Source organism: Sturnira hondurensis, unplaced genomic scaffold, assembly GCF_014824575.4.
Source record: "Sturnira hondurensis isolate 20B ecotype Veracruz unplaced genomic scaffold, ASM1482457v3 Scaffold0014384, whole genome shotgun sequence".
Taxonomy (NCBI): Eukaryota; Metazoa; Chordata; class Mammalia; order Chiroptera; family Phyllostomidae; genus Sturnira; species Sturnira hondurensis.
This window is the reverse complement of record NW_028087015.1, coordinates 34,866,446-34,892,589: the sequence shown is the minus strand read 5'-3', so window position 1 is coordinate 34,892,589 and position 26,144 is coordinate 34,866,446. Positions and strand designations below refer to the sequence as shown.

Sequence of the window (26,144 nt, the reverse complement as noted above, 5' to 3'; positions counted from 1 at the left end):
TTGGAAATCTAATCGATGTCTACCCATGTTCTTCTTTCTCATTTAACTTAATTTTACACAATATACCAATTCACCATCAGGGAATTGCTACATGATGTAAAGTTGCGGGCGGGGCATGGTGTTTTCCGAAAATATGTGATGCTCGCTTCTTGTTTTTCTCTAAGCCAAAGATAACCTAGGTAGATTTTGTGTCAGATCATATACAGTTCCCTTTGGCCCTGGACAAGAAATACGCACCTCTTCCTGTTTTCTGTTTCCATTTTCTCACTTCTTACTGCTCTGTCCCGAAGCCTCTGAGCCTCCTGTTCTCCCCTTGGGAAGCCCTTGCCACTGCCCCTGTGCAGTGTGAGCTAATGTGGTGATGCAGTCCTTCCAACACCATCGCCTCCTTCAGGGAGCTCCGCTGTACCCGCACCCAGCTGGCCCTCTCCTTTATATTTCCAAAATGCTTTAATCACTGCATGTGCCACATGTTGTTACAATTATTGCCAATAATAGTCTCTTAGGGCAACGGATCTCAAGTTTTGCCATATATTGGAATCATAAATACTTAATTAAAAACCAACTAAATCAGAATCTCTGGGGAAGGGAGACCCAGGCAAGATATTTTTTAAAGCAATACTTCTCAAATTTTAATGGGCATACAGTCCACCCGGGGATTGTGCTGAGATGCAGCTTCTCAGGTGGGGCCCGGGGTTCTGCATGTCTTATAAGCTCCCAGGTGACATGGAGGCTGTTTATGCTAAATCGTTCAAAGGTTGCCCTGAAATCTTCATGTATTTGGGAAAATAACTATTCTTATTTGTAGCTGTATATCTCAAGCCCACAGACTCTTACCCAATACAGGACCACTTCTTCCTATGCTGTCACCCCTACCTGCCACCAGCATTTTCGGTGAGTCAGGTGTTGAACTGTTCTCCTGCACCGGAGTTTGGGTTGTCAGTATTTCAGCTGTTCACAGTAAGTGCACCACTCCCTGGCCCCGAAGAGCCCATGTTTCTGTGTTAGTCCCACCGGACAAGGGCGCAGGACGAGGCTGACGAGTATTAGGACAGGAAGAGGAGGAGGGTCTCACTGCCGTTGCTTCTGCTTTGAGTTTTAAGTATGACCTTGTCCATTCGCTTTACTGTCACCCAGACTCTGTCTTCCACTGCGTCTTGGATGCTCAAGCGACTCAACCTTTTTTCTCTTTGGACACTCGGCAGCCCTTTGCTCCCCCACCGATTCTCACACTTTCTTCACTCCACCATTGTCACCGTCATCTCTACCGACTGAGCCCAGAATCACTGGAGCCGAGGAAGGCAAATACAAATACAAACACATGCTTACAATGTGAAGACTTTCTTCTTCTACTTTGTTTTTTGCTCCACTGCATGACTTCCTCAGTTAACCCTTCTGTCTGTTACATGTACAGATTAGTCTTTTCAATGTCAAGCCTCAAGAGGATGCTCTAAGTAACTATTATTTCACAAGGTTAAGGTTCGATTAGCCTTTGTAACCTTTGTATGGCAATCTGACTGTAGTCTAATGGTCCCCAGGGTGTTCACTGAGGTACCCTGGGAGGCAGCGTGCACCTACTGTGGCACCAGGAAACAGTTTAAAATTTCCAGGGAAATCGTGCAACACTTGAGCTCTTGTCAGACACCTTGTGAACCACACCTTAGGGTAGTTCACCGTTTCGGCAGTAGGTGGTGCTACATTCCCTTCGATGATGTTATGTATTGATGGAGCTGGGCTCCCCCCAGCGCTTGTGGTAGAAGGCAGGTCGGGGCAAAAATCGATGTGGGAAAGGAAATGGGGGCGCTGTCCAGTCTGAGAGGTTCTGCAGTGCCCAGTGGGCACACACCTTCCATTAGTAAGTAACCGTGGTTATTTAAGTATTTTTCCTCTTCACTGATACATATTTGTTGTCCACAGTAATTTATTTTTTTTAGGACATAAATACTTATTAAACTGTCTTGACCTATTTCTTTTGACCTAAGGACACTGTAAAAAAAACTGTTGAGACAGTAAGGGCATGGTGAACGGAGAAAGTTTTGGAACCTCTGCTGTAGCCTGCTCTTGGAAAACACTTTGTTTTCAGAAGTTCCCTGACACTGTCGATCTGGGCCATCTCATCAGGTATCTGTCTGACTCCAAATCTATTAAAAGTGGACCCAGCTGTTGCCACTTGAGGAACCCAAACCTATTTTTTCCTTTGAAAAATTGTATTTATGTTTTGTCCATTTTTAATTGTGGTACAAAACATATTCTAGTCTGATCCTTTGGTCTGTTGGTAAAACATAATTCTGGGGACAGGTTAGGAAAACGCCCTATCGATAGTGGAAGAATACCAGTTACACACCCCTGATGTCGCAAAGCGGGCAGCTATGACAACCCCAGTGGGAGTTCTTGACCTTTTCTCTGGCTACACTCTATATAAGTTCAGGGAGGGGCGGGAGGGCAGGTGAAGGGTGTGGTCGGGAAATTTGCCTCGCTGCCAATAAACTATCTAAATCCAACTAATCAGACTGAAGCTGTGGTCCTGAAGGGGTTTTGCCTATCTCCCTTACCTATTCCACCCCCTGGGAGTTCTCTCGTTTAACTTCTGCAATGATATAAAAACCAGCATTCCACTTCAATGCATTACTCATGAGCTTAACAGTATATACAGTGGATTTTTCACGGAGAATAGCAACTTCTTTATGCACCTACTATGCGCCCGCCACAAGCTCTCATTTCAGTTACACTACATGGCAACTCCACAACATGACACATGCATGGCCGTGGGCGTTTTCTAGATGAAAAAAACTGCAGCCTGGAAAAGTTAATAATCGGCCCTGGGCCACACAACCGGTGCTTGGCAGCACCAAGGCGCAGCCTCTGATCTGCCTGGGTCCACAGCTCACAAGCTTACCCCTTGGNTGGATTTTTCGCAGAGAATAGCAACTTCTTTATGCACCTACTATGCGCCCGCCACAAGCTCTCATTTCAGTTACACTACATGGCAACTCCACAACATGACACATGCATGGCCTTGGGCGTTTTCTAGATGAAAAAAACTGCAGCCTGGAAAAGTTAATAATCGGCCCTGGGCCACACAACCGGTGCTTGGCAGCACCAAGGCGCAGCCTCTGATCTGCCTGGGTCCACAGCTCACAAGCTTACCCCTTGGCAAGGTTCCCTCTCATGATTATAATCATAAAGCCGATTCCCACGAGGTTTTATTCACTGCTGCTTCTATGGTCCTGAAATATCCTGCCGTTCTTTAAAAAATGGGTGTTATTTTTGATGTAAAATGATAACATAATTTGGGAAGTAGGAGCAGAAAAGAAAAAGAGAGGGATTGATTGTTTAGACAAAGCCCTTGAAAAAACTTCTGTGACAGTAATATTATTTGTATTCTACAAAGTGCTTTAAAGAGTATAATATTATTATCATTTTCTACAACCATTACCCTATTAATGGAGTGCTATTCCAATTTCACAAAGGACAGGGAGAGAAGCACTAGTGTGTGGGCCTTCCTCCGCAGTCACGGCAAACACAAGCAGAGGCCCTGGGCCGTCTGTCACGTTCACCCCTCCCGAACACTTTCTCTTGGACTTTATTCCGTATCAATAATTCACTCCATTGGAACAATGCCTGATTGCCTCAGCCCAAGCCACGGACGGCTTTCCTTCATTTATAGTGGTAAATACTTAACGAGGCTATTTGCACCCGGTTATTCAGGGACATTGGATAACAGATTGAAGTGTGACCGGACAGCCCTTGGAATCTGAAAAATGTATGCGATTTGCATACCCTTCCACTGATGTTTAAAATCGGAGCTGTAATCACAAACAAAGGCGCTTATCATCCCCTTGTGTTCATTCCCAGTTTGTTTATGTACAGGATGTGGGACAATCAGTTTGCTTATCAATACCCTATTATGAAACACAGACCTGCAAAGTTCAAACCTGTATCCCCATTTTTTTTACAGCTTTACAGTATGCAGATATCCTGCAACAAGACTGTAGCTGATGATAAAATGCCAGTGAAGCTCCCGATGACAGTGTAACGGAGCTGTTTCCCTGACTCAGCTCCAGTAACTGCTGAGGGCAATCATAAACGAGGCTTCCTCATGCTACTTTCTGGAGTCAATAAAATGGTCAGATGATATTTGGAAATAGCAGCTCTCCATAACCATTTGTCTCTTGTGAACCTTGCCACAGTTAAATCAGAAGCTTTTGAAATGCCTGGCTCTTGCCTACTCTGTGGGATAAGACAGAACAGCAGCAGCTGTGGGACGACCAGTCTCGGGCAGCGGTGGGTTTGGAGGACCATGGGCTCCGTTCGCGGCAGAAAGGCTGGCACCGCCGGGGTCAGAGTTAAGGGAGAGTCGATTTGAACCTGGCCAAAGAACTAGAGCTCAGAATGTTTGCTTCCAGACTGAGAAAAGGGAACCTTCTGTTTCTTTGAGCTTAATCGCTCTATTTCTGTTTTTAATACATTTTACGGCATAGAATAAGCTGGACCATATTTTTCAAGCTAAAGTAAAAACTAAAGGGTTTATGAGAACCCTGTGTGGGTGGCTGTGGGCGTTTCTCTTTCCGCTGGAGCGAGCGAGTCTCTTTTTTTGCTGCTGGGCTAATGTTTTCTCAGCTCCTTGAGACAGTCTTCTGCCTGAAACTACTCAAGTCGGGGGGTGGTGGGGGGGTGGGGGGGTGGGGGGGGAGTCTTACCGGATAAGCAACAATTCTCACTGTATTGGGGAATAGTTTACATGCACTCTCTCTATTTACTAGAAGTAACTTCTTCAGGCTTTTAGAACCAGAATGCCAAAGGCCCGATGGAGTCCTACCTTGCCCACGTACTGGTAACCGGGTCCCGTGTATTCCTCCAGGAGAAAGAACTGATTCCACATCCAGCTCCTTTTCGAACGGTTCAGCTCATTTTTGCTGTTTCCAGAGAGTTCCAGGGCCCTTTTCTTTGCCGGGAAACCACTAGTCCTCTTAGATAATGGAGTTGAGAAACTTGGGTCGGGCTGAGCAACCCAAAAGAGTAGCAAGAAGTACCGGTAAGTTCTCATGCTGATGGCACGGTCCGGGCTCTGGGCAGTGGGGACTTCTCTCCTTGAAGTGTCTTCTCTTCACTGCGCCGTATTCAGCCGCATTCCTCCTTTCTTCCTTAAAGCGCTTTGCTTGGCTCTCAGAGGATATCTGGAAAGAATAATAACATATCAAGCATTTTTAGAGATGCTTAAAATTCAGTGTTAGAGCAAATAAGCTCTGGCAAAAGAGGACAGAAATTTGAATAGCAAAACAACAAAAATAAGTTGGCTATCAATTTTAAAATGAGGAAAACAATCTTTTTAGATATGCTAAATGGAAGGCATGGGCTGAATAGGAAGCTGCTGTTTCCCTTCCTCCTCTCCTAGCACTTAAAAATCCCATTTTAAGTAACAGCATTGTTGTAGGTCAACATGCCACAGTGGATTATTTCACTACTCTCTTACCTCTGGGTGTGTGGGCTGAGATCTGGTGAGAAGAAATGAGAGTGTGTTTCTGATTCTATTTGCATATTTATCCTCATGAACAAGTCTAAAGCAAAGCTTTGCAAAGACGGTTTAAATTCAGTTGAGAGTGGATACTATCGAAATTTCGCTGGGATGTATTGAGTGCCTGTAATGTGTCGACATAAAGTCGAGGCAGAGCCTGTTCTGCAAACTCTCGGCTTTGGAGATGAGCTGATAGAACAGTCTGGGTCAAGGTTGACAGGACCACACACCTGCTCCTCAGAAGGCATGTCGGCGCGCACTGAAGGCTCTAGAGTGGGATTCAGTGGTGGCGATGATGAGCCTGTATGGAACTCGGTGTTTCCCAGACTTCACCGCGAAACTTGTTTTCCTTGTGTGGCCTAATGAACAGCACAGTATAGGCTAACGAGCTAGGTAAAGAATCTGAATTTAATAAAATACGAGAATTGGATGGGGTTTTTTCCCCCCAAAACCTTTAGGAAATCCTAGGCTATTATGTCTGAAGTTTACTTCTATCATAAGGAACCAAGCATATACATTAAAATTAGTCAAACAATTTCTATATAATTTTTATAGGCGTATCAAACATATCTTAATACCACAGTGCGGGATTTCAGAGTCAGCTGTTATACTTGGGGTGATCATTTTCCAGGACATGTACTATTTTTTTAAAAGATTTTTAATTTATTTATCTTTAGAGGGGAAGGGAAGGAGAGAGGGAGAGAAACATCGATGTATGGTTTCCTCTTATGTGTCCCCTGCTGGGAACTGGCCTGCAACCTAGGCATGTGCCCTGACTGGGAATCGAAACGTGGTTGTTTGGTTCTTAGGCCCGAGCTCAATCCACTGAGCTACACCAGCCAGGGTGACATATACTATTTTTTAAGAATGCAACCTAGTATTTAAAAAATCCTTGGGCCACAGTGTTTGGCAAAAATGTCAGAAATTGGTTTACTATTTTACAAAATTAAAGTAATACCCACCTATATCTTCATCCTAAACTTTTCTATAGGTCTTGAAAAAAAATCTAACAAATTATTCTTTTACCTCACTATTTGATGTAGGAATAATATTTCCTAAATCATACTAACAAAAAATTAAGTGCTTTGTAATATAGAACATAAAGGTGATGAAACTGGCATATTCATCTTAAATAAATGCAGACAAATAAAAATGTTTTAGGTAATCTGATCAGTCATTTCTTTCTTTGTCAGAAAAGATTTGCTCACTTGCCTCCCCTTATTGTACCAGGTAAATGTACATGTGACCAGTTTTTTTTTTCTTCAGCAAAGAGTAATTACAACCTTCTAACACATGTCTTGGTGTAACTTTCTTTTGGAATATAAGTGAAGTATTTCACAGTGTTCAGCATTTTAAACATTCCATTACTATGCATCTTCTTGACAGTTGGCGGGGAAGCTGAAGATTCCACAGGTGAGTAAATTAGTACTGCGACAATTAGTCATGCTGGAAAAATGCCTGGGACCAGTGTACTTGTCATTATGTGGCCTTGGCACAGGTGTGGAATGACTGATGCTCTATTAGGGCAACGACGCATCTTCTCTCTTCTCATGGCTGTACATAAAGGGGCCTGAGAGGGCACATGGAGAAACGCCCTCCAAAGATATCCATTCATTTTTAGCAGTAGCGATCACACCGAGGTCAAGTCAGTGGAAATTACATTTTTCTTCATTTCCCTCACTCTCCGTTATTTGCACGGACAAATCCCGTGGTGAAGGACTGCCCGTCTGCTGCGGCCCTCGGAGCGCCCCACGGCGCCGGCAGGGATGCAGAGCGCGAGGTGTCAGCTGCTTAAAAGGCAAACTCCTAAAGGCCGTTTCAAAGAAAGATCTATCCCTGTGGGTGTTGTGTGCAAACTCGACAAGCTGTTGCCACTTGAATATTAAATATTAGCTCTTTTTAAAATCATGGATACCAAAATGTCAAGTCTTTCATAATATTTTTTGCTTGGTTGGTAATGTGCTTTTAAAGTGGTACAGATTTAAGCAGTATTTCTAATTCTAAGTATGTTAGGACAGAAGTTTTTCCATACCTACCTCTTTTTGTATCAACTTGGCAGGGTGTGTCCATGTTAAGAAGCTCCATATTCAAAATTATTAAAATTAGCACAGTCCGCTCATATTTGGTGCTAGCTTTATGGAGGGATATATTTCTCTGTGAAATTCTATGGTTAAAAAATACCCAGCAAACTTTGAACTGTTGAATATATAACTTTGCAATTCTCATTTAATTCTTAAAAGGCAGGACTGCACGTTGGTTCAGATTACCAGCGCTGGGGCCAGGCTGCCTGGGTTTAAATCCTTGCTCTGCCCATTAGTTTCTCTGAACTTGGGAAAATTGCTTAATCTCACAGCACCTTACTTTATTCTGTAAGTGGGGATAATTAAATATAATAACTACTTCATAGGGTTTTATAAGGATTACATAAGTCATTGTAGGCAAAGCACTTAGTAAGGTATTAATAAGTATTAGTTATTATCATTACTATTGCTATCGTTACTATTATTTGCATTGCATGTGTAGAATCCACTTGTGTCATAATGCAAAAAGTTGGAAAAGACAGCATAGTTCCATCATAGGCTTAAATAGTTGTTCTTTTTTTAAGAAGTGTTTCCAAGCAAGTCAAATTCATTTGCGACACCATGGATGGACCTGGAGAACATTATGCTAAGTGAAACAAGCCAGTCAGAGAAAGACAAATACCACATGATTTCACTCATATGTGGAATCTAATGAACAAACTGAACTAATAAGTAAAACAGAGACAGATTCATAGACTGAGAGCAGGCTTACAGCTCTGGGGGTGGGTAGAAAATGGAAGGGATCGAGCAAAAAAGAAAAAGGACTCATGAACACGGACAACAGTGTGGTGACTGCGGGGGGCAGGGCAGGCGGTGGGTGGAGGTGGAAGTGGGTAATAAGGGGGATAAATGGTAATGGAAAAAAACACAAATTAAAAAGACCCTAAGGAATGGAAGCACTTTAAGAAGTGGAATTAGTCCATCTGCTAACGTTTTCCCCGTGTGGACTGCAGTTGAGGATCTCACAGGAGTGGTGTAGAAGCAGAGAAGGCAGAAACTTCATGCCCACTCCTGTATGAAGAAGAATGCAGGCGAAAGGGGACGTTCACTGGGAGACGGACGCACTTATAGCCTCCAGGTGGCTTTCTCCCCCTTTCTGTTTTGCTACGTTAAGGCTTTAAAAACGATCTTTATTTAAAACTGGCTTCAACTGTGTAATTCTGTCCTTGTAAAATGGTACTGGACAAACATTCATAATTACTGTTGTAATTAATAGTCTGACATTGTTCTAATGTTATACTGGGTAAGAATTTGATATCATTAAAATAAATAACATACATATTGTAGGTTTTACATCATCTAAAAACATGGAATAAAAGAGAGAAAAGGCACACTGCAAGCATGACCTTAGATGAAAAGAAAACTAGGATGCTTCAGGTGCTGAATGGCCGCAAGTTCAAGGTAAAGAAGAGAACTTGGAGAAAGATAGGAAAGCCATTGGCCTTTGTTCTACTGTACTTTCAAAGTACAGTAGAACATGGTGGCAAGTAGCAATCAGATGGGCTAGCTCATTTTAAAGATGTCGAGAAGTAAAGCAAATGGACAAGGATGCAAGGGCATATATAGATGCCTAATTCTAAAATAGCAGGCATGGTCACTCAGTGCAGGAAGAACCAAAAGTTTAGGTAATGGAAGGAGAACGACTGCAAAACAAAGTAGATGTTGTACCTTTTTGCCCCCATCTCCTCATGGCATTAAAGAGCAAATCAGTTAGAAATATCAAAAACTCTATAAAAAGAAATAAAACTGAAACTGCCTAATGACAGGCTAATGACAGTTTAGCATCAGACTAAAAGATTACTTACTAGATTACATTCCTACTTTTTTATTTTCCTTTTGCTGGGAGTTGTTTTTTTAAAAAATTACTTTCAATTTCTTATAGGCTATTGTTCGTACTTTCTAAAATTTGATATGCGAAGGTGCTTAATCCCGAAAAATAGTTTAAATCTTTGCAGGAGCCTTTTCAGTGAGGTGTAGAAAGGGCTAGGGTACTTATGGGTAGCAGGCGATGCTATGGGAATGGCACTGATAATTGCACACTTCGAGAGGGTATTTACCCGGCAGTCAATATGCTTATATAATTCAAACTTCACAAGAGAATATAGTCAGGGTTTTCAAGATGGTGGCAGAGTAGATGGATCTTGCGTTCCCCTCCTCCCGGAACCAAACTGGAAATTCAGCCAAACTGGGGAAAAATTACCCTGAATGACCCACCGAAGAGGGGCTGCATTGGAGATTTATACCCAAGGGGCTGTACAGGAAGCCACAGGAAGCACGGTTGGGTGGGTGGACAGGTGAAAGGGGCTGGCTCTGCTTCCACGGGCACTTCAGCTGTGGGAGGCTCCTGAGAGGCGTGGGACCAACACCCCGGCACAGGCTGCCCAGGCCCGAGCCCCAGAGCCGGGAGGAGACGCCCACACACCACAGGAAAAAAGCGGATGTTTTGGTCCAGCAGGGAGTGGAGGAGTCCACTGGCAGCACAGGCTCCCTCTCAAAGGGGCAACGTGCGAATTGCATTTGCAGCCACGTCCCCAGCTCTGGTGGAGGGCGATGAGCACTGGAGTCTCCCAAGGAGCAAGGAGCATCTGGGGCTTGCGGTTTTGGGGAGAGTAGTGTGGGGGTGGGGGTGGGGGTGGGGGGAAGTAGTAGTAGAGGCCAGGGGAGGGTCCTGGTGCAGAGTCACTCTCATATACCAGCAGGAACAACTTTTCTGGGCGGAGCGATCCCCTCCCCGGGTGTCAGCCTGGGCCGACAGTCACCTCACCCACCAGAGAAGCCAGCCTTATGTGCCAGGGCAGGGTAACAGTCTGGGCATACTCTCGGGGGTGGGGGAGGTTAGTGACTGGCTGTGGGGAGGGGTTATTCTCTCTGTTTTCCGATGAACCTGACTGGTGCTTTTACCCTATGGGAGGTCTATAGAAACACCCTTCCCGCTTCCGGCAGACCCACATGGGGGCTTTGGAGGGCCCACCTACCGGCTGAAGTCAGGGCAAAATCCAGGACAGATCAGTGGCTCTGAGGTGGGGGGACACAATCACCACCTCCTCTGAAGCCTGAATGGCACCTCCCCTTCACAGGAGATCCATTAGCTCCATTCTTTCCACTCTGCCAGAGCCTCTCTCAGTGACTGAGTCTAGCAGGCAGCTGGTGGGTGGGTGGAGGCCGAGAGGTTTGCTGGCGCATGCCCTGGGCTTGGTGCTGGTAAAAGCGAGACTTGGCGAGCAGCTTGGTCCTTTGGCAGGTGCAGCCAGGTTCAGCAGAAGCAGTTACAAAGTGTGGATCACTTGTATCTTGGAGCAGGTTGCTGAGGGCAAGGCTCAAGCAGCACGTCTGACATTAGCCTGAGCTGGAGTCCTAACCAGGGGCTCAGCACCGGGCAACAACAGAGCAGGGTCCCGCAAACTTCAAAGACGCTATATCCAAAGGGAGATCGCAGAAGGCACCAAACTCTGCAGAGGAAAATTCTATTCTTCTGTTTTTTAAGTTTTGTGCTTTTTAAAATGTCTTGCTTTTTGCTTTTCTATATATTTTTGTTTTCTTCTCTTCTGTTTTCTTTTCCTATGCTTTTTATTTTTTCTTTTTATTTGTTTTCTTTCTGCTTTACTTTTTAATTTTAATTTTTTATTTTCTATTTTATTTTAATATATTATTTATGTTTTATACATACTATTATTTCTTATTATGTATATTTTTATTTCGTTTTTTCCTCTTTCTTTTCTCTGTTCTGGATCAGCACCAACACAGCAGCTTGCATGCAGTGACCTCACAAGCAGCCAGCACGAGGGTTAGTCCCATGCATGAATGCGCCAACAGCAATCAAGACTCAATTGCAATAGGAGGGTCCACGAAACCCAAACAAGGGATATTCCTAGAGCACCAGTTGAGGAGGTCGAGGAGACTGTGCCACTGGGTTCCACAGGACACTTACTATTCCTTACGAAGGCTGCGAGTCATAAACATATCTAATACACAGAAACAAGCATAAAGAGACTGCCAAAATGAGGAAACAAAGAAACAGGCCCCAAATGAAAAAACAGAAGGAAACTCCGGAGAAAGAGTTAAGTGAAATAGAGGCAAACAATTTATCAGAAATAGAGTTGAAAGTAATGGTAATAAGGATGCTCAAGGAACTTAGTAAGAATCATTGTACAATAGTATGAAAAGAACATAGAAATGAAAAAGGACCAGTTAGATATAAAAAATAGAGTATCTGACATTAAGAGTACACTAAAAGGAATAAAATGCAGCTGAATGCAGCAGAGGATTGTATCAGCAACTTGGAAGACAAGGTAGGAAAAACCAGCCAATCAGAGGAGCAAAAAGCAAAAGAATGAGGATAGTTTAAGGGAACTTTGGGACAACATGAAATGCAACAACATCTGAATCATAGGGTTACCAGAAGGAGAAGAATGTGAGTAATTGATAGAGAACCTGTTTGAAGAGATAATGGCAGAAAAGTTCCTTAACCCGGTGAAGGGAAAAGTTGTAGATGTTCAGGAGTCACAGACAGTCTCAATCAAGACAAACCCAAAGAGACTCACATCAAGGCACATCATAATTAAATGTCAAAGTTTAAAGACAAAGAGAGAATCTTAAAGCCAGCAAGCAAGATACAGTTAGTTACCTACAAGGGAATTCCCGTAAGACTGCCAGCTGGTTTCTCAAGAGAAAAACTCCAGGACAGAAGGTATTGGCATGACGAATACAAAGTAATGAAAAGAGAGGACCTGCAACCACGATTACTCTATGTAGCAATGCTATCACTTAAAATGGAAAATGAAATAGAGCCTTCTAGACCCCCCCAAACAAACACACAAATAACCCCCCCAAACAAATAAACAAACAAAAACTAAAGGAGTTCATTATCAACAAATTCACCAAGCCAGTACTGTAAAAAATGTTAAAAGATCTGCTTTAAGAAGGAGACGGAGAAGAAGAAGAAAGAGAAGAGGAGAGGGACATAGGCATAAAGAAAAAATGGCAATAAATAAGTACCTATCAATAACAACCTTAAATGTAAATGGATTAAATAACCGAATCAAAAGACTTAGGGTAGCTGAATGGGTCAGAAAACATGACTCATTTACAACATAAGCTGTCTGCAAAAGACCCACCTGAGGACAAAAGATTCACACAGGCTGAAAGTAAAGGAATGAAAAAAATTTTCTATGCAAAAGGAAATGGAAAAAGAGCTGGGGTAGCAGCAATACTTATAACCGACACAATAGACTTCAAAACAAAGGCTATGATAAGAGAGAAGGTTACTATATAACAATAAAAGGATTGACCCAACAAGAGGATATAACCCTTGTAAACATATATGCACCCAATACAGGAGTACATAAATACTTATATATAAAGAAAATACGGATGAACATTAAGGAAGAGATAGACAGCAATACAATCATATTAGGGGATTTTAACACCCCACTGTCATCAATAGATTATCCAGACAAAAAAATCGACAAGCAAACAGTGACCTTAAATGACATACTATGTCACATGGATTTAATTGATATTTACAGAATGTTCCATTCCAAAGCAGCAGAATATACTTTCTTCTCAAATGCACATGGAATGTTCTCAAAGGCAGACCCCATGTTAGGACACAAAATAAACCTTAACAAATTCACGAAAATTGAAATTATACCAAGTATCCTTGAAGATAACAATGGCATGAAACTGGAAATCAACTACAAAAATAAAACTCGAAAACATTCAAACACATGTAGGCTAATAGCATGTTATAAAACAATGAGTGGGTTACCAGTGAGATTAAGGACGAAATAAAAAAATTACCTGGAAACAAATGAAAATGAACACACAGCAACCCCAAAATCTATGGAACACAGAGAAAGCAGTCCTGAGAGGGAAGTTCGTAGCCTACCAGACCTACCTTAAGAAGTAAGAAAAATCTCAAATAAACAATCTAACCCTACCCCTTCAAGAACTAGAAACACAATAACAATGAAAGCCCAGAGTAAGTAGAAGGAAGGAAATAATCAACATCACATCAGATAAATGACATGGAGACTAAAAAACAAACAAACAAACAAACAAACAACCCCCCCCAAAAGATCAATGAAACCAAGAGCCAGTTCTTTGAAGAGATAAAACAAGCTTGATGACTCTTTAACCAAACTTATCAAGAAAAAAATAAAGGACCAAAATAAATGGGAAGAAGACAGCGATGCCCACTTTTCTGACTCTTGTTCAACATAGTACTGGAAGTCCTAGCCACAGAAATCAGACAAGAAGAAAGAGTGAAAAGCATCTAAATTGGAAAGGAGGAAGTAAAACAGTCATTATTTACAGATGACATGATACTGTAGATAAAAAATTCTAATGACTACCACAAACCTACTAGATCTAATGAATAAACTTGGCAAAAGAGCAGGATACAAAATTAATATTCAGAAATTGGTGCTATTTTTATACACAAGTAATGAACTATCAGAAAGAGAAACTAACAAAACAATTCCATTTGCTGTTTCAACCAAAAAATAAGGTACCTAGAGATAAATTTAAGCAAGGAGGTTAAAGGCTTGTACTCCAAAAACCATACACATTGAAAAAATTGAAGAAGATACAAATCATTGGAAGCATATACCGTGTTCATAGATTGGAAGAATTATGGACATTTGGGTTAAAATGTCCATACTACCCAAAGCAATCTATAGACTCAATGCCATTTCTATTAAAATACCAATGACATATTTCATATATCTAGAACAAATATTCCAAACATGTATATAGAACCAGAAAAGACCCCGAATAGCCTCAGCAATTTGGAGAAAGAAGAACAAAGTCAGAGGTACCACAATACCTGATATCAAACTATACTATAAGGCCATTATAATCAAAATAGCCTGGTTGTGTCATAAGAACAGGTATATACCTGGCTAGTGTGGTTCAGTGGATTGAGCACCAGCTTGTGAATCAAAAGATCACCAGTTCGAACCTTGTCAGGACACACGCCTGGGTTTGGGGCCGGTTCCCCAGTTAGGGACATGAAAGAGGCAAATAGTTGACATTTCTCTCCCTCTCTTTTCCTCTTCCTTCCCTTCTCTTTAAAAATAAATGAATAAAATCTTCAAAAAGAAGAATAGGTATATAGATCAATGGAACAGGTCACAGAGCCCAGATATCAACCCACATCTTTAGGGTCAATTAATATTTGACAAGGGAGGCAATAGCATACAATGGAGTAAAGACAGTCTCTTCAATAAACGGTGTTGGGAAAATTGGACAGGTACATACAGAAAAGAATGAAACTAGACCACCAACTTACACCATACACAAGGATAAACTCAAAATGGATAAAAGACTTAAGTGTAAATCTTTTTAAGTATAAGTCTTAAGTGTAAGTCTAAAAACCATAAAATCTTAGAAGAAAATATAGGCAGTCAAATTTCAGACACCTCTCACAGCAATTTCTTTGTGGATATGTCTCCTTGAGTAAGAGAAATAAAGGAAAAAAATAAACAAATGGGACTACATCAAATTAAAAAGCTTCTGCATAGCTAAAGAAACCATCAACAAGATGAAAAAGGAACCCACTGTACAAGAGAACATATTCACCAGTGATACATCTGATAAAGGGTTAATGTCTAAAATGTATAAAGAACTTATGCAACATACACCAGGAAGACAAACAATCTAATTAAAAAATGGGCAAAGAACCAAATAGACACTTCTCCAAAAAGGGTATACAGATTGCCAATAGACATGTGAAAAATGCTCAGCGTCACACACTCTCTCCCTCCCAGGAGCACAAACTCATTTTTCTCTTCTCTATCCCTGTCCTTCCCCCACACAGGCATGCATCTCCTGAACCCTAAGGGACCCCATGAGGCCTGCAAACAGGGAGCAACGGGCAGCAGCAGCAGCAGCTCCTCCCAGGCTAACCCCCAGATCCTGTCCCCAAGGCCTTCTGTATTCAGCATGATCTCACTAAATTAGAATATTCCCGAAAACATAAACAGCAAATCTGTAACGAATTGTTTTCCCACTTTTATTCCTTCTACCGTGCTGATTACATAATGCATATTGTATTATTTTCATATTCAGAAAAAGAGTTTATGGTGAAATCCAACTTTTAGTTAATGCATTCCATTTAGGAGGAGCCTGGGCTGGATTAATTCAGGTCCTACCTATTTAGAATATGTTATAATTGATGCAGAAGCTGGGCTGAAGTTTTCCTTTGATAAGCAAAACCTTTTCCCCTAGATTTTTGGAAAATAACAACGCAAAAATATTTCACAGAGATAAATAAAATGAGAAGACAAACTACAACGTCTTCAAGTTACCTAAAGTACTTTGGAATCACCTTTTATTTGCAAATAATTAATATGCTAATTAGAAAACTCCATTGATTGAATTGCTTCTCTAGTGACACATGTTTGATAACAGTCTGAAGGACTCACTGCATTATCTGCTTTTGAGATACTGATTCTAGTATACTATTTACAGACAAACAAGTAAGTAAATATTAGATTTAAAAGCTATAATTACTTTAAAGTTGTAGAATTCAGACTTAGCATGCATTTGTTCTGATGTTCTTGATTAATTCTAATCAGCACAATATTACTATAGTGCTATCTGGGCTCACAAATTAAATCAAGCACATTCATTCTTTGATATGCAGAGCCTTAATTCTGGCATTGAAAGAACACTAGACATTCGGGAAAGCGACGTTATTCATATAGTTTAACCATTTACCATAGGGAATGTTTTAAAATCTGTCACGAAATTATTTCTTCAAAAAATAATGCTGTTTGTAAGTACCATAGCATAGTATTTTGCATGATGCCGCCTACAGAAAACATCTCTGAAAAAACTGTCTACACATAAGTAGAATCATTGGCATAATCCATTAGCGATGCTTTTAGCATATGTCTTGTGAGTCCTAAATTAAGCTTTGGTATTTTTTCTCATATTACCTCATTAGTGATATAGAAAACAGCTTGTTATTTACAACTATTTAACATTTCTCTAGACCCTCTTGGATTCCAACTCAGCCTGAAATCTTTCCAGTCCCACGCTGTCTTTGGGTGCAATGTGGCGAGGATGGTATTTACTCCATTAAAACCTAGCAAATTAAAGAAATAGAACTGTGATATTGGGATGAATTAAACAGGGTGATGCCAAAGGGACACGTCTATCTACAAGAAAGCCTTTAATAATATATGTGTCCCTATGGAAGAAGAACTTTACAACCAATTAAGTTAGTTCGAGAGCAATTTTCTGATCACCTAAGAAACTTTGTTTTGAATAGGTTCCCACCTGGTGTAAGTAAAAATAAGTCTCCTGAACACGGCCCGATCTTCTAGAAATGGTGACATAAGGATAGAATTCATTTACAATTTTTGGTAGAGATTTCCCATGAAGTCTTCATTTCTAAACCTCCATTTCATTTTCCTGTAAATGTCAAAGTCACTGTTGAGTAAAATTGGTTCTGTTCCGTGTGCGTAATGAACTCCACTGAAATGTGTCAAACAGCCCTGGCATCTCTTGTCACGTCGCACTTCTTTGGTGCCAACGAATCATTATGGCACCAGCCATCAAGTGAGGCCTGGTTTTTTTTTGGTAAATGTTTATATTTGTGGATAATTTGTGAATCTGTTTGCAAACTGATATATTTCCAAATGAAGCTATTCAACAGTATTACCCTCGTTCTAAAAATCATACTCCACACATTGCATTAATGAAGACAAAGTCAAATGTGTTACAGCACAGAAAATGGTGTTAAATGTGTAGCTGAAGCTCAAGGAATACTTGTTGATTTGAAATACTCAGGACAAAAAATCCCCCATAAACTTGAACCAGAGGATATAGAAAAAGCTCTCTTTCCATACGAGGGGAGAAGTCTAAATTATTTTACTGGGAGATGAGATACACGGTTAGGAACAGACTCTGGCCCTCTGTGAGTCAGGGATAGAAGCTCAATCCTGTCCGATCCCGGCTGGGCAAGTAGGGGACGGATGTATGGCTCAATTTCTTTATCTACAAAATGGGATGATACTGACACAGTGTCTACCTCAGAAGTTGGCTGCGAGGACAAGATGAATAGATTCACGGGAGGTGTCAGCTATGGCATTGGCCACAACTCCCTAACCTGTCAGAAATGTCTTAGGAGAGGGCACACACGGGCTGTTCTAAAGCCAGTTTGCCTCTTGAGCATTTCTTGTTTTGCCTCGTAGATCAAAAAACTGAAATCAGGCGCTACTTTTGCAAGATCGTTACACGCCCCTTTCTGGACTAACTCAGAAGATCTGGCAAATTTGTGTTCCCGGAGTGGAGGGAGTCCTTCCCTACTGATCTTATCAGCACTGCCCTGCTCCCCGGTGTTTAATTGCTATTCCTTCCCATTTGCCATTTCACTGTAGTTTTCTTAAACTGCTTCCTTCATTCCTTTATCCACATTGTCTGGCTCCTGAGGGCCTCTGGGCCTGTGGCTGCAGTCTTTCCTCAAAAGATTTACTCATGAACCCAGAAGAGAAGAGAGAGCATTGTATACATTAGCTATTCATGGCATGGATTTGAAACAGTTCTGTAACAAGCTATATGTCTAAGTTGCAGAAATGTATGAAAGACTTGGTTTCATATTATTCCCCGCTTGTAAGTTAGGCTCTCTGGCAGCTCCATTAATTCTTTTGGACGCATAGCCATTTAAGACAAAGAAGCTTGAACAAGCCTGCGAGATGTTAAAACCCACTTGCACATCAGTGTGAATGGTTTCTATGCGTTTATTCTTCCTGCAGTTGACCAATGAAAGGGCAGCCCGTGAGTACTGGCTGGGGGCTATGGGACAGCAGAAGGCAAGGGCACCTTAGTGAGTATGAATTCAAGTAAATTTAACTTTAGTAAACTGCAAAGCAAATCACATGGCTAGGTTTATCATTAGGTCCCTGTGAAACCTGGCACACCACAGGCGATGTTTAACGGCTCACACTTGTGTAAAGTCTTAGGAGGGGTAGAGCTGTATTTACTTTTGCCGATACAATGTCTAAGCCTCTTGATGATACGAAGTCTAACTTGTAAATACTGATACTAGTTAAATTTGCTATGTTCCATCTCCGAACTCACAATGTACTAGCAGTGTGCTAAGCACATCACAGACATGTTTTCACTTAATCCTCAGGACAACCCTGGGAGGTGGATAGCATTCTTAAATTTTCTGCGGACGAGAAACTGAAGCTCAGAGAGGCAGAGTAACTCGCCCAAGGTCATGAAATGAGTGTGCGACGAGGCCAGATGCTAGCTAGCCCTGACACCGGACTCCAGAGCTTTCACTCTGAGGTCACTCTGAGGAGTCACAGGCCAGGCTGCTGCCCACAGTAAGTGCTCAACGTAGCCGAGACCTTAGAAGCGAGTACTCCCCAAAACGTAACAACAATACAGGTCTCTGAGAAGTAAACACAGTTGTCACAAAGCATAAAAGCAAAATGAGAATAGCAAACGTTTGCTCTGTGCCAGGTGATGGGCTAAATGCTCCCTAAAGATGAAAATCTTAAACAACAACCCCTGGAGACGCACACCATCGTTCTTAGGTTCCACTTCAGAGGGGAGAAACGCAGGCTCACGGGACGGCAGACTTCGCCCACGGATGCACAGCCAGCGGTTGGCTGGGCTTGGATGAGAGCCAGCTAATCTACAGGCCGCTTTTTAACCAGGACATTCACTACCTCATTTGTATTTCGCTCATGGAAACAGCATCTACGCTTTATTTACTCTCGTTTCAGACAAAATTTGAACAAATTTATCATCAGCCTTCTAAATCCTCAGCAAATTAGAGGGATGAGGTAAGGAGAGCTGGAGGCTGGAGTGCCCGCATTAGTGGGAGGGGGTGGCTGGAAGGCACCAGCCGGAAGAACCGAGGACAGAATGGCTCGAGTAGGGGCCCGCCTCCCAGAGTGGTGACGTGCTGTGTTTCCAGGCCAAGAACCGTGCCTGCTCATAGTGACACCAGATAAACGTTTGTAAAGTAAGTCAGTGCGTGGATGAATGCATGAGCGACTGAATGTAAGACTGATTAAACACATGAATTAATGATGATATGACTAATGACCGTAAGAGTGGACATATCGATACTGCACAGCACTGGAGGAAATCCAGCACATGAATATTTATGATGACGGCCCCGCGTCATTAAGAAAAGAACGGCCTGCGTTCTTTTGAATGTTTGCTTTGAGAAGGCATGGACATGTAGAATAAATGCAAGCAGAGTGACTGTCGATGTTGTTACAGTGACATTTAGAAGAGCTGGTTTGAAGTCTTACTCTTTCTCACTGCCTGTGTTACCCCCCGCAGGCTGCTCCACGTCTCTGGGCTTTTGTTTCTCACGTGAAATCAGGGCTGGCGAGCTAAGGCCCAAGACGGAAGCGCTCTGCGGTTGGAAGCGCGGAGCCAGTTCGCCCATTTGTATCCCAGCATAAATACTTATTAGTCTTGAGAGGTTGGCAGGCGACCTGGTACTAGGGGCTTCAGTTTCCTTCTGTGGAAGCGCCTGATAAAAACAGGGCTCCTCTGTGTCTTCCAAGCACGGAAGAAATTAAAAAACAAAACAAAGGAGTATTAGATGGCAACCAAAACATCACCTTTATTACTAAAATAAAACATGCCAGGCTGGAAGGGTCCTTATTTTGAGAGCCCAGTGGGCTTGCTAAGTAAACCCTAGCATCAGGCGCACTCTCCCTGGAGTCGGGGATACATTTTATTTTGCTTTTACTTTTACAAATGTAGAAGTAGGTATGAGTTTCTGCTCCCATCTCTGGCCAGCTCAGGTACAGAACACACAGGTGTGAAGAAAGCTCTGGGGAGGAATCTGCTGTAGCCCCATTAGTTAAAAAAGATCATTAGCAATATCATGATCCTGACGGCCCGTAAATCACTTATTAATGACCAACAATTCTTGTATTTCAAGTTTTGCTTTTCGGAGTTATTTACAGTCTCACTAAAAGGAAGAAAGTATGAATAATTTAAGGATGGGGAGTTTGAAGCTTCCCTTAAAATATTTTTCACTTCAGTCAATCAATGCATGACGAACAAAAGGAATTCTACCTCTCTTCACTGTTCCCGGTGTACACACATGTGCACACGCAAAATATGACAACGTGAATAAGGGTCCAGTTGCACATTTGTCGGTAATATTGAAAAGCTACAATGGCTATTCTCACTGAAAAGTAGGTACTCTCTACATAGATGTAACCTTCTCCACCAAGTTATGATGGGGGGGAAAGCCCCAATTACTATTTGGATAGCTTCATTCATTCAATGTGTTCTATGTAACACTTTATTTGCAGGAAATTTACACCCCAAAATAGATGCTTCTTATAATATCTTGGTATAATGATTTAGAAGAAATGTAATGGAGTAAATGTTACATAACAACTTGAAGGGGTACGGCACCATTGAGAGGTTTATTCCCTGAGACAGAAGGAGAAGGGGGTCCATGGAGGTGGGGGCATCACAACTAATTCAGGCTGAAGTTAACTGACCATCCAATGAAACTCACACTAGACAGGAAGAAGACAATGTGCTTGAATGGGTTGCTGGATGTTTTATCTATTTTGATTGCCTTCATTTAAAAACTTTAATTAGAACCCCTGTTTACTTGAGTCAAATTGCTCATAAAATATCATGCAAAGCATTTTAAAAGGGAATTTTAATTATACCACTAAAGAAATATCCTTGTTCAATGTTTACTAAATACTTACCAGAACAAGTTAATTAATACGTGTTTAAATAAGTGAAAGAAGAAGAAGGGATATAAAAAAAAAGTCACATTCATCTTCCGTCAAGTTTTACTGCCGTTGTCAAAGAAGTTCGCTTTCTAGCTGAGCAAGCGCGCTGTCGCAGCGCACACGTGTAATTACGAGCAACGGGGCACCAGAACACAGGGGCGGCCCGCGGAACGCTCGTGCCCACGGGCAGTTGTTCAGGGTAATTGTGCATTGTCCATTCACCTGCCACAGCCATCACATGAAGGGCTGCTCATTTATTAATCTGCTCCGTGGTGGCAAATCAGAACGCTCAGAGGCTGCTTTTTTAAATAGGCCCAGTATATGGCCTTTGATTATTTAAAGCTACAGAAAAATGCTTCGTGATAGAAAAAGTATTTCTATTATGTACAAAACGAGTATTTTTAACCAGAATATTCGGATGCTACTTTTTAAATAAGCCAATATATGGCCTTTTGATTATTTAAAGCTACAGAATATACTTTAAAAAAAATAGTATTTCCGCCCTGGCTGGTGTAGCTCAGTGGATTGAGCGCGGGCCTGCGAACCAGAGGATCGCGGTTGGATTCCCAGCCAGGGCACATGCCTGGGTTGCAGGCTGGTTCCCTGCAGGCCAACTCCCAGCAGGGGACACATGAAAGGCAACCATACATTGATATTTCTCTCCCTCTCTCCTTCCTCTCTGAAGATAAATAAATAAAATCTTTGAAAAAAAATAGTATTTCCATTATGTACATAGTATGTAAAAAAATGAAAAATTTTGATGATAGTGAGTTTTTAGTTCTCATTTTAATATGCTACCACCTTTTTGGCCTTATTTGTCTTTTTAGAATCCTCATTCCCCCCAATTATTAATCATGTAAACACGAATTGCCTGTGTTAGTAACGATAGATGGTGGAAAGCAGTTGGTGATCTGCTAGAAAAATGAAATGAAATAAATCTTTCTGTGATTTTCCCTGTTATCTCAGTAGCTTTATGAAAGAAATCAGAAGAGAAAGTATCCAAAGTAGTTATGCAATCCACTGGAGACAGAAAATTGCAAATATCCCATCAATGATCACTGCCATTATGAAGGAAATTATTCTTTTCATCATTCCTGTAGTGGTTTGTTCCTGTATTGCTGAAACTGGTTGCCACATTTGTCAAATCCTCTATGAAACTGCAAACTGTGCAAGTCTGGAAAATGACAATGACTTAGAAGTAGGCTGCCCTTGGTTACCCCGTTTGAAATTCCACAGATGGGCGTGGCCAGGCCAGTTGAGACAGTTGAGTTAAGCCTGCACTGGTTTGTTATCAAAATTGCACAGGATGACAGCTGACGTAAAACACTTACCACATTATCATATAAACAGGCAGTAAATATTAGCCAGTATTGCTTTGGGTATCATTGTTCCCGGGAGCGCATCTTATGCACTGCACTGTCTTTGGGATTGACCCAGAGACAATCAGTAGCCTTCAGGTCAGTACACATTAGTAAAAAACATTAAGTCAAAATAGTATACAAGGAAGCCTATTTGAAAAACAATAAACAGAAAAGCCTTTGTCTTCTGCATATTTTTCTTTAAAGAAGAAAACATTATACCTCCCCCCAAAAGGCATTTGTTATTTAAGCATGCCATTGACTTGCTCTGGAATTTCAGCCTGCAGGGGAAAGAAAATTTCCTAAAGTATTTTTCCTAATAAAATAAGAACCTGAACTGCCAGCATGTTTGCACACCTACCAATTATGAAATGAGTTTCTCTGGATATTAAAACTAAGCCAAAATATAATTTAGTCCTATAAACTACTGTCAAACACAGCTGTAGTTCCATTTGGAGAATTAGGAATTATTTGATTAGCAATTGATTAATAGATTTAATAAAACTTATATTTTATTGATTATGCTATCTGATTGTCCCCCTTTGCACCCCTCCACTCAGCACCCCCCACTCCCTCAGGCAATCCCCCTACCATTGTGCCTGTCTGTGGGTCATGCACATCAATTTTTTGGCCACTCTATTTCTTATGCTGTACTTTACATTTCCATGGCTATTTTATAACTATCTATTTGCACTTCTTAACCCCCTCATCTCTTCACCCATTCCTCCTGGCAACTATTGAAATGCTCTCCGTATCCATGATTCTGTCTCTGTTGTTCTTGTTTCTTAGTTTGTTTTTTAGATTCAGTAGTTGATAGATATGTATGTTTTGCCATCTTATTGTTCATAGTTTTGATCTTCTTTTTCTTAAATAAGTCCCTTTCATATTTCATATAATAATGGTTTGGTGATGGTGAACTGTTTTAGTTTTTTTCTTGTTTGGGAAGCTCTTTATCTGGTCTTTGATTCTAAATGGTAGTTTTGCTGGATAGAACAATCTTGGGTGTAGATCCCTGCTTTTCATGTCTTTGAATACCTCTTGCCAGTCCTTTCTAGCCTGCAGTTTCTTTTGAGAAGTCAGCTGATTTTCTTATGGGAACTCCTCTGTGGGCAACCTAACTGCTTTTAAGACTTTCTCTTTATCTTTAACCTTTGGCATTTTAATTATGATGTGTCTTGGTGTGGTCCTCTTTGCATCCATCTTGATTGGGACTCACTGTGCTTCCTGGACTTGCATGTCTATTTCCTTCACCAAATTAGGGAAGGTTTCTTTCATTATTTTTTTCAAATAGATTTCCGATTTCTTGCTCTTTCTCTTCTCCTTCTGGCACCCCTATGATTTGAATGTTGGACCTCTTGAAGTTGTCCCAGAGGCTACTTATACTATCTTCATTATCTTGGATTCTTTTTTCTTCTTGTTTTCTGATTGGTTGTTTTTTACTTCTTCATGTTCCAAATCATTGACCTGATTGATTCTCATCTTTATCCACTGTACTGATGTTTCCTTGTAAATTGATCTTTATTTCAATTAGTGTAAGCTTTGTTTCTGACTAGGTTTTTTTAATGCTGCTGAGGTCCTCACTAAGTTCCTTGAGCATCTTTATAACCATTGTTTTCAATTTTGTATCTGATGGATTGCTTATTTCCACTTTGTTTAGCTTTTTCTGGAGTTTTGATTTGTTCTTTCATTTGGGCTATATTTCTTTGTCTCCTCATTTTGACGGCCTCTCCTGTGTTTGTTTCTATGTATTAGGTAGAGCTGCTTTGACTCCATGTCTTGGTTGTATGGCCTAATGTAGTCAGTGTCCTGTAGGGTTCAGTGGCACAGCCTCCTCTATTACTCAAGCTGAGTACTTGAGGTGTGCATTTCCGGTGGGCTGAGTACACCCTCCTCTTGTAGGTGAGCCTTGATTGCTATTGGCAGGTCAATGGCAGGGACTTACCTAGGCCAGTCAGCTGCAAAAATTGCCTGTGACCACTTACCACCACCCTCCACCCTCCATGGAGGATCAGCTTTGCAGGGGCAGGGGGGTGGTGCTCCAACGTGGTCTGAAGCTGTCCACTGGATGTGATGGCCTTGGGGCTCCCTGCCTGAGTTATAAAGCAATCTGAGATGGCTGCTACTTGTGCTGGGCTTGGAGATTCCCAGGGGAAGCTGAGCAGTGCATCTAGGCCGGCTGCTGTTAGTGCTGAGCCTGGGGCTCACTGAGGCCAACTGTTGCTTGTTTGAGAGGATTTAGGAAGTTGTGAAGCATGAGCCAAGACCATCCATTCATATGGGAAAGCAGCGTGGGTTGGGGTGGAATCTCTGGGGACCTCCAAGGTGGGTCAAACAGTATTAGCCAGTTTGATGGAGTCTCAGATATGGCACCAACTTACTAACTGTGCAGGGGAGGAGGGTGGTTGGAAAAGGTGCAACGGCCTTTGCTTGCCTTGATGCCAGACACTTCAGTTTATCCCTGTATACAACTCGTGCTTTTCAGGCTGCTATCCTGATTCTGGAGCCCAGGGAATGAGTCTGAGTAAATGAGTCTGTGTGTCAGTTCCTTAAGAGTAACTGCTTGGGGCTCCAGAAGTTTCTTCCATCGAATCAGTCCTCACTGGTTTTTGCAGCCAGAAGTTGTGGGGACTTATCTTCCTGGTACTAGAACCCTGTGCCGGGGGGGTCCTGGAATGAGGCTGAGACTGCTCGCTCCCCAGACACCCCTCTTGATTTTTATCCACCACACATGGGTGAGGGACCGTTCTGCGTTCTGCGTCTGGGCAACTCCACCCAGTCTAGATGGATGTGGCTTCTTTGATTTTGTAGTTGTCAGATTTCCATCCAACTCAATTTCTGATGGTTCTGCACAATGACTGTTCTATATTTTAGTTGTAATTTTGATGTGGTTGTGTGAAGAGGTGAGCTGTGTCTGCAATATGCTGCCATCTTCAATGAATAGATTTTACTAAAACTTTATTTTTTCTACCGTACAGAACATTTCTGTAAAATTAGCATTTTTCTCCATATGAAGAAAAATATATACGTACATCTATGCATATATATAAACGCCTTAAAATACCCTTTGAGAGTCAAGTGTTTCTGACATCCTGACTTGGGAAGATGCTACACCTTTGTCATGGAGGGAGAATTTCCTTCAGATGACTGTAAATGAAAATCAGGTTCCATGGTTATAAAGACTCCATTTCACATTTTCTTTAGCAACAGCGATTTTTTTTCAATTAATGGAATCTCAGCCAACTACAAATAATGCCAGAAATGCAATACTTGGTGCTCCAGGGCATGGGCAACCATTAATTAAGATGCAAAGGATCAGCATTAACAGCCCCAAATACAGATTTTTTTCCCCAGAAATTATTTTTGAAAGGGTATAGACTGAAATATCTATTCAATGCAGACTCAGCTATCTGGAAAAAGAAGGAATTGGGTACAATATTTATTTTGC

The 26,144-nt window shown here is 41.6% G+C and overlaps 1 protein-coding gene across 4 annotated transcripts in view; it reads right to left on the bottom strand.

The window, feature by feature from the left end:
- Positions 1–26,144, bottom strand: part of CDH6 (cadherin 6) — a 129,375-nt gene that overhangs the window by 50,043 nt on the left and 53,188 nt on the right. For all 4 annotated transcript variants that reach the window (XR_005068938.1, XM_037063109.1, XM_037063111.1 and 1 more), the window contains exon 2: positions 4,820–5,177. Coding sequence is in view for 3 of the 4 variants with exons in the window: in XM_037063109.1 (XP_036919004.1) it covers positions 4,820–5,047 (228 nt within the window). In the remaining variant the exon portion in view is untranslated. The remainder of the gene's footprint in view (positions 1–4,819; positions 5,178–26,144) is intronic.